The sequence below is a fragment of the Polyodon spathula genome, chromosome 30 (genome assembly GCF_017654505.1).
Source record: "Polyodon spathula isolate WHYD16114869_AA chromosome 30, ASM1765450v1, whole genome shotgun sequence".
Classification (NCBI taxonomy): Eukaryota; Metazoa; Chordata; class Actinopteri; order Acipenseriformes; family Polyodontidae; genus Polyodon; species Polyodon spathula.
This window is the reverse complement of record NC_054563.1, coordinates 746,846-758,710: the sequence shown is the minus strand read 5'-3', so window position 1 is coordinate 758,710 and position 11,865 is coordinate 746,846. Positions and strand designations below refer to the sequence as shown.

Sequence of the window (11,865 nt, the reverse complement as noted above, 5' to 3'; positions counted from 1 at the left end):
ATATATCTAATATATCATATTTTGGTTTTAAATAAAATAATACTAAGAATAATTAAAACAAAATATATAAATAAAATATATATTTAAAAAAAAAAAAAAAAAAAAAGTCCCGTGAAGTTTACAGGGTTCACAGTAGTTTACAGGTTGTTTTGTTTTGTGGTTTCCCAAACCAGAATAGGGAAACCCCAGTTTACAACATACTGTGTTTTTACTGGTATATCCTAATGGAGTGCGACAAATAATTGACTTTTTTTTTCTTTTTAGAATATTTTGTTGTTGTTTTTTTAATTATACAGAAGTGGTGAAAATGCTGACTTCAGGAGTACGTGTGGTATAGGGTTGTTTGGGATTAAGAATATTGCTGTTTTGACAGGACAGACGGTTTGATTTGGGGCCCTGTGAAGATGTACCCTCAACTTGATGTTCCAAATCTGGTAATTATGTAAATTGGTAACACTTGACATGAAGGGTCTCTAATTATTGTGCATTTATATAGTATTTACTTAGCAAATACAGGTGCACTTACACATAATTGCAGTGTTATTATGCATAGTTACAGTGTGCTTAATGTGTAAATCTTTTTGCACACCTTAACCCTAACCCTAATCCTAACTCTAAACCTAACCATAATGTACACGTTACCTTAATCCTAACTAAACCTAACCCTAACCATATCCCTAACCCTAATCCTAACTAAAGCTAACCCTAACCATATCCCTAACCCTAATCCTATCTAAACCTAACCCTAACCATATCCCTAACCCTAATCCTATCTAAACCTAACCATAACCATATCCCTAACCCTAATCCTAACTAAACCTAACCCTAACCATATCCCTAACCCTAATCCTAACTAAACCTAACCATAACCATATCCCTAACCCTAATCCTAACCCTAACCCTAACCCTAACCCTAACCCTATCCCTAACCCTAATCCTAACTCTAAACCTAACCCTATCTCTAACCCTAACCCTAATCATTTTATGACAAAATTGTGTACTTACATATATCGTGCATCAAGTAATTAGAGACATTTCATGTAAAGAATTGCCTGAAGGTTCCAGTGCGGGTTTTAATATGTAACAGGATCGAGGCTGGGCATGAACTGGCATGTCTGTTCTACATCTAGCAGTGTGTAATGAACTGGTTATCCGTGATCTCTGGCACGGCGTTTAGACGGCAGTTCCTGTTGCAAAGGATGGATGTTTGCAGGACAGCTTGCACTCGCTGGAACGGCATGTGAAAGCTGCTGTCCAGGGCTATATGAAAGTATAGATGACACTTTTCCACACGTGCAGGCCGTGGATTTAGGTAACGGTGTGACCTGCATTTCCAGGGTAATGATAATGGCTCTCCGTTTGCAGTCACTGCAGTGGGCGGGGGAGAGACGTCAGTGGCTTGCTTGCTTGCTTGTTTGGTTGCATGTTTGTTTTCGTAGCCTGCAGTGCAGAACATATGTTTATCGTACCGAAACTTTAGGCTGCTGGATCTGGAGACACACAACCAACAAGCCATGTCCCAAGGCAATGCTTTTACAAATCCAGTCACAGACATATAAACCTTTTAAACAAGATCAAAGTGAATGCAGGAACCGGGTGCATCTCCAGAGAGCTCATGAGGGGGGCTTTAGCAGTTACAGCTATTTGTTCTTCAAAGGCTAGTTTAGAACCAAGCATTGCTCCTTGGTGTTCGACAGGGTACCATTAAAAAAGCTACGGTCAAACGTTTTCCACCCCACTATAGAATTAACACTGGCAGACCCCCCACACCCCCGCCCGGATTGAGCGAGACGAAATGTTTGATGGCGGTTCGTGAACCGACGCAATAACAAACATGAGGTAAAGAACTGTAACTGCAGAATATATCACACAGAAACGCAGTGAAACACCGCGGCGGAGTTGTACAATTAGCCCACGCAGTTCTCAGTGAGGCGCGGTTGAAAGAACAAACCATCACCGCGCTGGTATGGGCCTCACCTGCACGCGGTAATTCTTGCTATTGCACATTGTGCAGACTCGCTGTTCACTGCATCACGCGGAGCACAGTGCTGTTCTGCACGTGTCTAGAAACACACACGTCTTTTAAACTGCATGCATTGACGTTGCAATCTCTTCATCTGAAGCACGGTATTCAAACGTGGTTTCTGTAGCTGGCTGACTGCGTTTGAAATGCAGGCGCCTAGCTGTTTCTGATACACAAGAGTACCTGCTTCCAAGTCTGGGTTTTGCTAAAAATGAGTCAACAAGGTAACTGGTTTCCCAGGCTGATGTTGTGCAATACAGTATGCGCCCGGATTTCAGTAATAAACAGTAAGAAGGTAAGTGATACACACACACACACACACACACACACACACACAAAACTCTTCTTCTGTACAACAAGATCACTTTGAGAGTTCGAAAACTCTTGGGATTAGAGTGACATTGGCCCTAAGCAAGAATATATTTAGCTCAATTGTAATGCAATAAACAAAGTTACACTTTTGCACACACATGCACACGCACAGCAACAACGCATTTCTCGCTTTAAAAAATGGTCAATTAAAAAAAAAAAGACAGGAACAATTTTTGCAATAAAATGTCTCGATAGCACCATCTGGTGGGGAAGATGGTAAAAACAAGCAATGTAAGAAAATGTACAAACGAGAGGAGGCCACACATGCTTGTTCTGTTGTGAGAAGCTGATTGAGTCCATTATTGGCCAGAACTTGGTTTGGACCCCCCTCCTTTTAGAGGTCGTGTATGTAGATAAGAAACACACCACTGGGGCTTAGAAGCATTTAAGACAAAGATGGGAACTGTATTATAATGGGGAAAAACATTCCTCTTTAAAATACAACGACATACTCCACATGCACCCTGCAGGGTGTTCTTACTGTTAGCAAGTTAAGGGTTACAGCCTTTTCCTAATAATAATAATAATAATAATAATGCAAACTATTTGCTTATTAGATAAGTTTATTAATGATATCCTGGATCATCAAGGTTGCAGTTGTAGGACTTTTGTCCCCCAGAACCCTTATATAATTTCAGTGAGGTCCAGGGATCATTTCCTGAGTCGCAAGCATCTTTCAGCAGCTACCCTGCGCACGCTGTGTAAAGGAATTATGGGAGTGCTGTATGAAGGTGATACGGACGCCACAGTGCATTGACATAATGGATTGCAATTCAGATCTGACACATGACAGAGTAAGCCAGGCTTGACTGTAATAACTGCCCTGCTAAACCGTTGCAAGGGTTCCTTCTATTCAGGTAATGAAGCTGTTGTTTTTTCTACACAATCCAGTGCAGGGATTTTTCAGTTCTTCTTTGTGTTCTAGTTACATTTCTGTACAGGCCTAAGCAGTGTTGCATTGTATGCAAAAGTACAATCAGCATGCATGTTCTAGTTTAAGAGAGACAGGCAGCTTAAAAAACTGGGAGACATTATTTTCCCCAGAGGATTTTACAAGAGAGCATGAATTCTAAAGTCTACATTTGTCATACTGTGGCGCCATCTAGTGAATTAGTTTGAGCAGGACCGCAATATCTTTGCTCCCTGTGGAAGATGGAAGCCTGTCCAACATTATAACATTGCTCAACACAGCAGCATTGCAAATGACTGATGAGTCAGTAACACTGGAATCAGCAGAAGGCACGTGCTTACCTCTCCACTACAGAGCTGCACTTTCGTCTTCATACTGTGAGGTTAGTGGGTCGCATCCAGCCCCTGCCTATCCACTCAATGCAATGGGCTGAGATGCCATGCCATTATATATTAGGGAAGTGTTTTTCAGAGAGGACACAAGCAGATTCCTCTTTTGATTCTGGGCTCCAGCATGGTGCAGGTCTTGCAGTCTCAGGTGGCGAAGGCTAACGAAGCTGGAGCAGCTGAGAAGCGTTCCAAAGATAATGAAGCTGGAGCAGCTGAGAAGCGTTCCAAAGCTAACGAAACTGGAGCAGCTGAGAATGTGGGAAATGTGTGATAGATATTTGCCTAATGCGCCTTTACCCATTGACCAATGCCAAAACAAGTTACTGTACCAGAAACACAAACACTGTGCATTAGGCCCTCTGAAACGCATGTCTTTGTATTCAAATAACTGCAGTATGAAATAATACAAATAAAAAAAAACCTGCTTAGTTACCAGTAATAGTGTTGTAGTAGGGCTGGTAGGTGACGTAATCACATACAAAGACATAAGCCCGATATACGCTCCTTACAAAGGAGCCGTCTCTTCTGTACAGTGATATCGCTTTAGTGCGAGAGGTCCCGGATTCGCGTCCGCCCTCTGCCTCTGTGATGCGCCTGCCTGCGTTAACCTGGATCGTTACAGTATTATTGGTGCCACCCAGTGGCCACACTGTATAACTACACAATAAACTCAATCGGAAGTCAAATTCGTTTGTCCTGGGCTAAACAGATTCAGTTTCCTCTCCCATTCTTTAGGACTCCTCCTTCCAGCGCTGGCACCGGTCTGGTAACTCTGCACTGTTTTGTGTCTTCAAGGCCACCATGTCCTCATCCAAACAGGAGGTGGTCAGGGTGGCAGTGAATAACCTCACCATTGAAGGGACTGAACCTTTGTGCCTGATTAAAGCAGGTGAGATGGATCCTAATTATATTACCTTATATTATGTTATATTATATTATATTATATTATATTATGGTTTTAAAACATGTTTGTGGTCTGCAGACTGGTAGCAAAGCTGGGTGACCGCTTAATTCACGCAGGTTTTACTGCGCTTGCAATAATATATATATATATATATATATATATATATATTATATATATATATATATATATATATATATATAGGGCTGGTGTTGAGAAGATTCTAGGGCTCTAATCCGTAAACATGATGTGAAAAACACCATGGCACTGGAACAGCCTTGAAGGCACTTTTACACATGAACCATTCCTAATGAGAAGGAGCCAGAGGGTAATATGAAACCCTGCCAATGGGAGGTTATAACACAGTGGGTTATTGAGTCCTCCTCATGGGGTGATGATGTGTAAGTTGTTTTCTCTGTGCTTCGAGCACACACGATGTGGCACACTGTGGTCTGTGCTATGAATCTTTACACTGAAATGATTTAAACAGAGGCCAGTGTGCAGAGCACAGATCCCATGTACAGACATTGCACGCTGCATTGTTCTGATTGAGTAGAATTAACAGGGATGACATCAAGACTGCTTCAGATCCGTTTCATATTTGATGTTGTCTCACAGGCACGATAATGTGTATGATTTTCAGAAGCATGGTACGAAACGGTTCAATATTAAAGAGTTCAGATGTCATTTTAATTTCTTTTTTAGATGATTCTCCATTTGATGATGTTTTCCAGTCATTCTAGTGGTTCTGGGTTCTGTTTTTATTATCATTTTTCTCTGTCTTTGCCTGGCTTTGAGCCTGTCTGGAGAATCCTAGGTGCCAGGACCTAACCGCCTACCTCATTGACCTTTCAACTCTGCAAGCCCCACCCACTCAGCACACATTTACCCAATTATAACACTTTAAAAATTCCTTGAAGAGGGCAGCCCTGCACACAGGCTGCTTTTCCATTCAAGCAAGAAACACCATAAAACAAGAAAGGAAATAGAAAAATAGAAATTAAAATGAAGCTACCTACTCTTTTTTTTTGTTCTCCGAAGAATCACAAGAGAGCAACAACAAAAAAAATTAAAACACTTTGATCTTCTTTCTGTAGCCAACATGTTTCTTTACAAAAAAGCTTCCAATATCTTTGTTTTCTAATTTATATGCAAATAAGTACACTGGGCTATATTGCCAAAGCATTTCCTCCAGTCTTTAATTAACTCCTGTTTTTTTTTTTTTTTAAAGAAATAAAACACCTGCTCATTTTACAAAACTAAATATTTATTTGTTCACTAGTTGTGTTTCAGAGCACTTCACAAGTTAGATTGCATTCAACCTTTAAGTGGTTAATCTCGAATAAGAGCATATGAGAAAGAAAACCGTGAGCTGGCAGTATTTAAAAGCTGCCTGGTCCTGTTCATATCGCCCCTGGCAGGGACGCGAATAAAGAATCTGTGGTATTTGACAAGACCCCAGCTCAGCACGCACGAGGCAACATGTTTCCAGAAATAAATGCTCCAGCTTGTATTTGCTGGATATTTTCAGGTAAAGGATGGTTTCTGAGGTGGACTGTGTTATTCAAAGCATTTTCCTTGGCCGGTCAAGAGAAGACCTTTGAACACGTGACTCTTGTGTTGTGTGATGCTCTGCGGTTAGTGATTCTAACCCCTGGTGGTGAGATGCGGTTAGAAGCTCTATAACCACACCTGCAGAGCAGCCTGTCTCTCTTGCACAGCGGTTAAGATGCTCGCTTGCGGTGTGTGTAGTTCTCAGTTAATGATCCTTGTTTAATCATCTACGCAGAGAGACACTGTGATGTCACAGTGACAATGCAATATTAGTGCTGTATTTCAGGAATGATCACATACAATATTAACTGCAGCGATGCAGACAGTATCCTGAGTCGCTTCCCAGCGTTTACTTGAAGCAGTGACTGCACCATGCTTTAGAGCAGTGTGTGGATTTGTTAAACTCTGTTACATGCAAGTGTTTAACTAAAGGTTCTCTGTGTCTATTTCTATCTGGATAATAGCAATTTTGTTTGTGCTTTTCTTATGGAGCATTTGGAATGGTTTTAGGATAAACACTGTGTAGTAATGTTGCGTTGTAAACAGCATTATAAGTCGTTCATGAACTACACTGTGTTATAATAAATGCTATGCATTGATTTTAAATATTACATGCATATTAAAACCTGGAAATGCTATGATTAAAAAGTCATTAATTCGCCCATTTGAAAGCTTCACAGAGAGTGAACAGTGAAGCAAAACAACTGCAAAAACAGTGAACAGTGAAGCAGACCAACTGTAAAAACAGTGAACAGTGAAGCAGACCAACTGCAAAAACAGTGAACAGTGAAGCAGACCAACTGCAAAAACAGTGAACAGTGAAGCAGACCAACTGTAAAAACAGTGAACAGTGAAGCAGACCAACAAAAACTGTGAAGCAAAAACTGTAGTGAACAGTGAAGCAAAACAACTGTAAAAACAGTGAACAAAAAGAGTGAACAGTGAAGCAAAACAACTGTAAAAAGAGTGAACAGTGAAGCAAAACAACTGCAAAAACAGTGAACAGTGAAGCAGACCCACTGTAAAAACAGTGAACAGTGAAGCAGACCAACTGTAAAAACAGTGAACAGTGAAGCAGACCAACTGCAAAAACAGTGAACAGTGAAGCAGACCCACTGTAAAAACAGTGAACAGTGAAGCAGACCAACTGCAAAAACAGTGAACAGTGAAGCAAAACAACTGTAAAAAGAGTGAACAGTGAAGCAAAACAACTGTAAAAAGAGTGAACAGTGAAGCAGACCAACTGTAAAAAGAGTGAACAGTGAAGCAAAACAACTGTAAAAAGTATAAGCAATGAAAAGTCACTAAAGAAGAAGGTAACCAGTTAGGGCTCACTGTATAGTGAACATGGTTTATAGTATTTAAATAAAATCTATGTTGCATATAAGATGCTTTAGGACAGACTATTCTTTCAAATAAATATTTTGGCCGATTTAAAATCAAAATGAGTGACGTAGCGGTATTTAACAGGGTCACTTTAAGAATCTAGCTGGAGGGGCTGCTGCTGCATCGAACCTGTTATGATATGTCGGGGCTGCGGCAAAAGCGCACAGATCACCCAGAATAATAAACCCTAACCCTGCGGATACTGAGTATCACAGCACTCCGCTCGGCAGAGACCATCTGCGCTGACACCTGGCGCTCACAAGACACAAGCGTGCATTTCAGACCAAGATATTACTACTGTTATTATTACTGTGCACTGGGTCACGCTGGTGAGGGGACACCGCTAAATGTCAGAGAGCTGCAGCTCAACAGATGTGCGGATTATACTGTCATGTAAGTACTATTTTAATACTTCTAGGTCATCATACTAGGCACGAGGACTGTGATAAAGAGAAGCGCTATTGTTTCATGTCAGCAGGCTGATTAATAACTCCTATGCGCGAGTTCCTTGTCATCTTCAGGTTATGGTGAAAGTCCGGCCCATCAGGACTTGTTCAAACACTGCATTCTGCGAAAGAGATCGCTGCTTGCTTTGGTTTAGTCGAAACCAGCTGGCTCCCTCGACATGGTGCTGTAAATAGCTTATCAGAGAGAAGGTGGCAGTGGCACAATGTGTTTATATGGGGCGTAATGATGGCAAGACCTTGAGTGTAAAGGTCGGATTATTGCATTTCATCACATGCCTGCAGTTACAAGTACACGCGTGATAGGGATAATTTATACAGTCTATAAAATAACATGTAATGCTGACATAACAATAACATGCCAATACGACTTTGAGCTTAAAAGGACGAGTCATCTTCTTGCCTTAAAATATTACATATAATAGAAAATATATATTGTCTCTATATGTTTTAATATATTGAAAATATGTTTAATGTATTTATCGTGAAGTCATGCAGTAAGTGTATATATGCTGTGCTAGTACTCAGTGCAGAAACTGTACCGTGTCTTTAAATTGTTAACAGACGCCTGTCCCTGGTCCTCGGTAGAGCAGCAATTCTGCAAAGACTACAACTACCAGCATGCAAAGCGGCCGCTGGAAAGCGGAGCGGGCTGAGATGCATTAATAGAAACTGCCCTCGACAGGGAATTACACTCTGGGAAGTGACTCTGTCATGCCTTTCATATGCATTTCCTCTTCTCGTTTCTTTCTTGCAGGACAAACGTTTGATTTTTGAAAAACCTGTTACACATACGGGGAACAAAAACATGATATTCGGGAAGAGTACGTCTAGGGCGCTGAGCAGAGGGTGCTGCAACAGCCGGGACGCGGAGTAGCGGCTGCGTGCCCTTGGAGTCCTGCAGCACATTAATAAGACTGTACTAAAGAGCGCCTCCTAAACACACATACTAAACAACACAGAAGCCGATGACACACAGTTAGTGACAAGCCCCGACGCCCTGGCGCAATGTGCGAGACCGAGGAGATTTCAGTGACTAGGTGACTGTGAAACATAACGGTGCGCTGGTGTGTGAGAGTAGAGAAGCCGGATCCGGGGGCGGCTGCTGTTTTTCCTGGTGGAGTTTGACAGCACACACTGCAGAAGAAAGAAGAGAGAACTACCGAACGAATGAGTAACCAAGGAGCTTAGCAGGGCTAAACGTGTAAGCGATGGCAGCCACGGAGGGTGTAAGGTAAAATGCACTGTGAATTAACGCCTGAGTATGTGCATGCTTTACTTAACGGTCCTGTGTGTGGCCTCAAGCAGTCATGCTTTGTACAGTACAGTATTTATATCTACACTTGTTCCCATATTAAGTTTCTGCAGATAGTATGTTACTGTATGCCTCCTCTATGACTATTGGAGATAACAGTCCAAACGTTTGTCAAACGTATATTTTAGTATTACTATCCACCATTGTGTGTTTTAGAGTTAGGGGTGACTCAAGTAGTTAAACTATGATTCCCATAAGAAAGTGTAATCGAAATTACATTGGAAACCTATACATTTATTAAGCCTTGTACTGTACAATTCTACACTATACTGTACTGTATTATACTGTAATATACTATACTGTACTGTACTATACTATACTGTACTGTGCTATACTATACTGTACTGAACTGTACTATACTGTACTGTACTATACTGTACTGTGCTATACTATACTGTACTGAACTGTACTATACTGTACTGTACTATACTGTACTATACTGTACTGTGCTATACTATACTGTACTGTGCTGTATTATACTCTTCCTATATAAGAGAGTACCCCCTATAAGGGTTGTTGGTAGTTTGTATTGTAAGTGCTACATACTGGTTAATAGTACTGATAGGTATTGTGTTGACCTCAGAGGGATGTTGAGAATTGTAAGCAGGACAGTGTTTCAGGGCATCAGCGACTCTCCCCCCTCCTTGCTTTGATGTGCTTTTTTTATTAGGAATCAGGACCCTCTGAAATGGACTCTTGTCCCAAACCACAAGCACACAGCGCTGCATCGCCCCCTGCTGCAGCAGTGTTAGATCCCTGAGACAAGGGCTCAGTCTGGCTAGAGGGAGCGCTTCTCTGTGGTACTGCGGTTCATGAAACCCTTCTCAGCTGTTTTAGAGAGGCTTTATTCATTTATTAGCTTTTTCCAAAGCACTGTTTGACCTGAGGATGTTTATAACAAGAAATAGAGTCCTTTAAAAAGCATTCTTTAAACAGTCCTTAAAGTTTTGTGAACAGGGGCACAGTCAGTGTTCCATGGCATGCATTTGGTAATTTGCGGTTGACAGTAAATTGTACATGTAAGCTACTAAAGTTTACTGTGCGAGGACCACTTTGTGATGGTGCTCCACTATGAAAGGCGCTATATAAAATAAAGATTGATTGATTGATTTGTTAACTCACTGTCAGATAATGAAGTGAGTGTCATGTCTAGTAGGCTGTTCATTAACACCCTGCTCTGACAAGGCAACTTTTTTATGTAAGATTTTATTGCTATTGACTGGTAACACAGTTAAGATCCACAAAGGCTGCTCATGTAAAATCGTCCCATTGAGGATGCTCAGTTTTACTGTACAAACAGCATCCTTCCTTCCTGCCCAGATGTCTTTTGTGTGCTGAAGAGTTGCATCTGTCCCGCACTTCATCTCAACTCACCTTGGGAATAAATACAATAAACAGAATGATCTGCTTCCATTCACCTTCCTTAACCCTGCCCTCATGCTCCTGGGAGTACCCTGAGTGCCAGACCAGCAGAGTTCAGGGAATGAAACCCCCAAACCCACCACCACGGCCACCTGGCCAGCTCTCACATGACCGGGGTCAGGTGACTGTTCCCTTGGTTCAGGGAATAGGGGGGTGGGGGCGCTGAAACAATGGCAGGATTTACTGACTGTGACCTGATTCCCCCCTTAGAGGTGAACCTCACTTTGGAGCCACAGCTGTGCTCACTTGTAGAGACACAACACTCGATTACTGTGTTACACAAATGATACAAATATACGCAGTGTTTTATACCTGTGGAATGAGTGCGTTTATTTAAGTGTATTTGCTATATCTAAGTAGCCATGCCAGAGTGACAGGTGTTTTAGCATTTCAAACAGCAGGCTTTTATACATTTCACAGTTGCGTTGCAGTATGTGTGTAAAGATAGAAAATGCTTTGTCATTGCTGTAGCACACCATTGCCAGCATCTGCCTTGTAAGATTAACATATATGGCCATTGCAAGTATGTGATAAAAAAAAAAAGTGACTTAATAAAAATGAGTTCAATGTGAATGTTGGGCTTCTGTCATTGGAAAAGAGAAATCCCATCCATCACTTACCCGGCCGTTAAGATATTTTCCATTACGCCTCAATAGCACGGTCTAAATTTAGCAATGTGTTAGTTTGGGGAAATAAAGTGACCACCTGAAATCAAGTAAGTGTAAGTCTAATGAAGCTGCAAGCTGCTTTAAACTTCGTTTGCTATTCCACTGCTGGCTGTTTCATTGTTTGCTTGCAGAGCCGGGAGCAGTCTTAGCACTGCGGGGCCAGGTCCCTGTTGTTGTTTCCTTTGCTGAATCACACTTTGTTTGTGTGTTTTTCTCAGGTTGTCACGGGTGACGGTTCTTCATGAATATGTTGGCAACAGGGTTTTTGAGGTGCCCACTTCTGCTGCCGTCAGAGACATCAAGCATCTCATCTGTGCAGAAACAGATTTCCCTGTCTCAGAGCAGAAGCTGCTCCACAATGGGAGAGAGGTAACAATGGCTTTCTGTTCATAATTACAAATGATAAAAGAAAATGAAATGTGTGAATCTGACTGTGGTGTGTGCTGCTGGCGTCACCAGAG

The 11,865-nt window shown here is 41.5% G+C and overlaps 1 protein-coding gene across 1 annotated transcript in view; it reads left to right on the top strand.

Annotated features, from left to right (window-relative positions):
• The first annotated feature begins 7,222 nt into the window (after nt 1–7,222).
• sacs (sacsin molecular chaperone) overlaps nt 7,223–11,865 on the top strand; it is a 31,518-nt gene continuing 26,875 nt past the window's right edge. Inside the window, exons 1-3 of the mRNA XM_041232726.1 lie at nt 7,223–7,928; nt 8,757–9,233; nt 11,623–11,773. Of these exons, the coding sequence (XP_041088660.1) occupies nt 9,211–9,233; nt 11,623–11,773 (174 nt within the window). The 5' untranslated portion in view covers nt 7,223–7,928; nt 8,757–9,210. The remainder of the gene's footprint in view (nt 7,929–8,756; nt 9,234–11,622; nt 11,774–11,865) is intronic.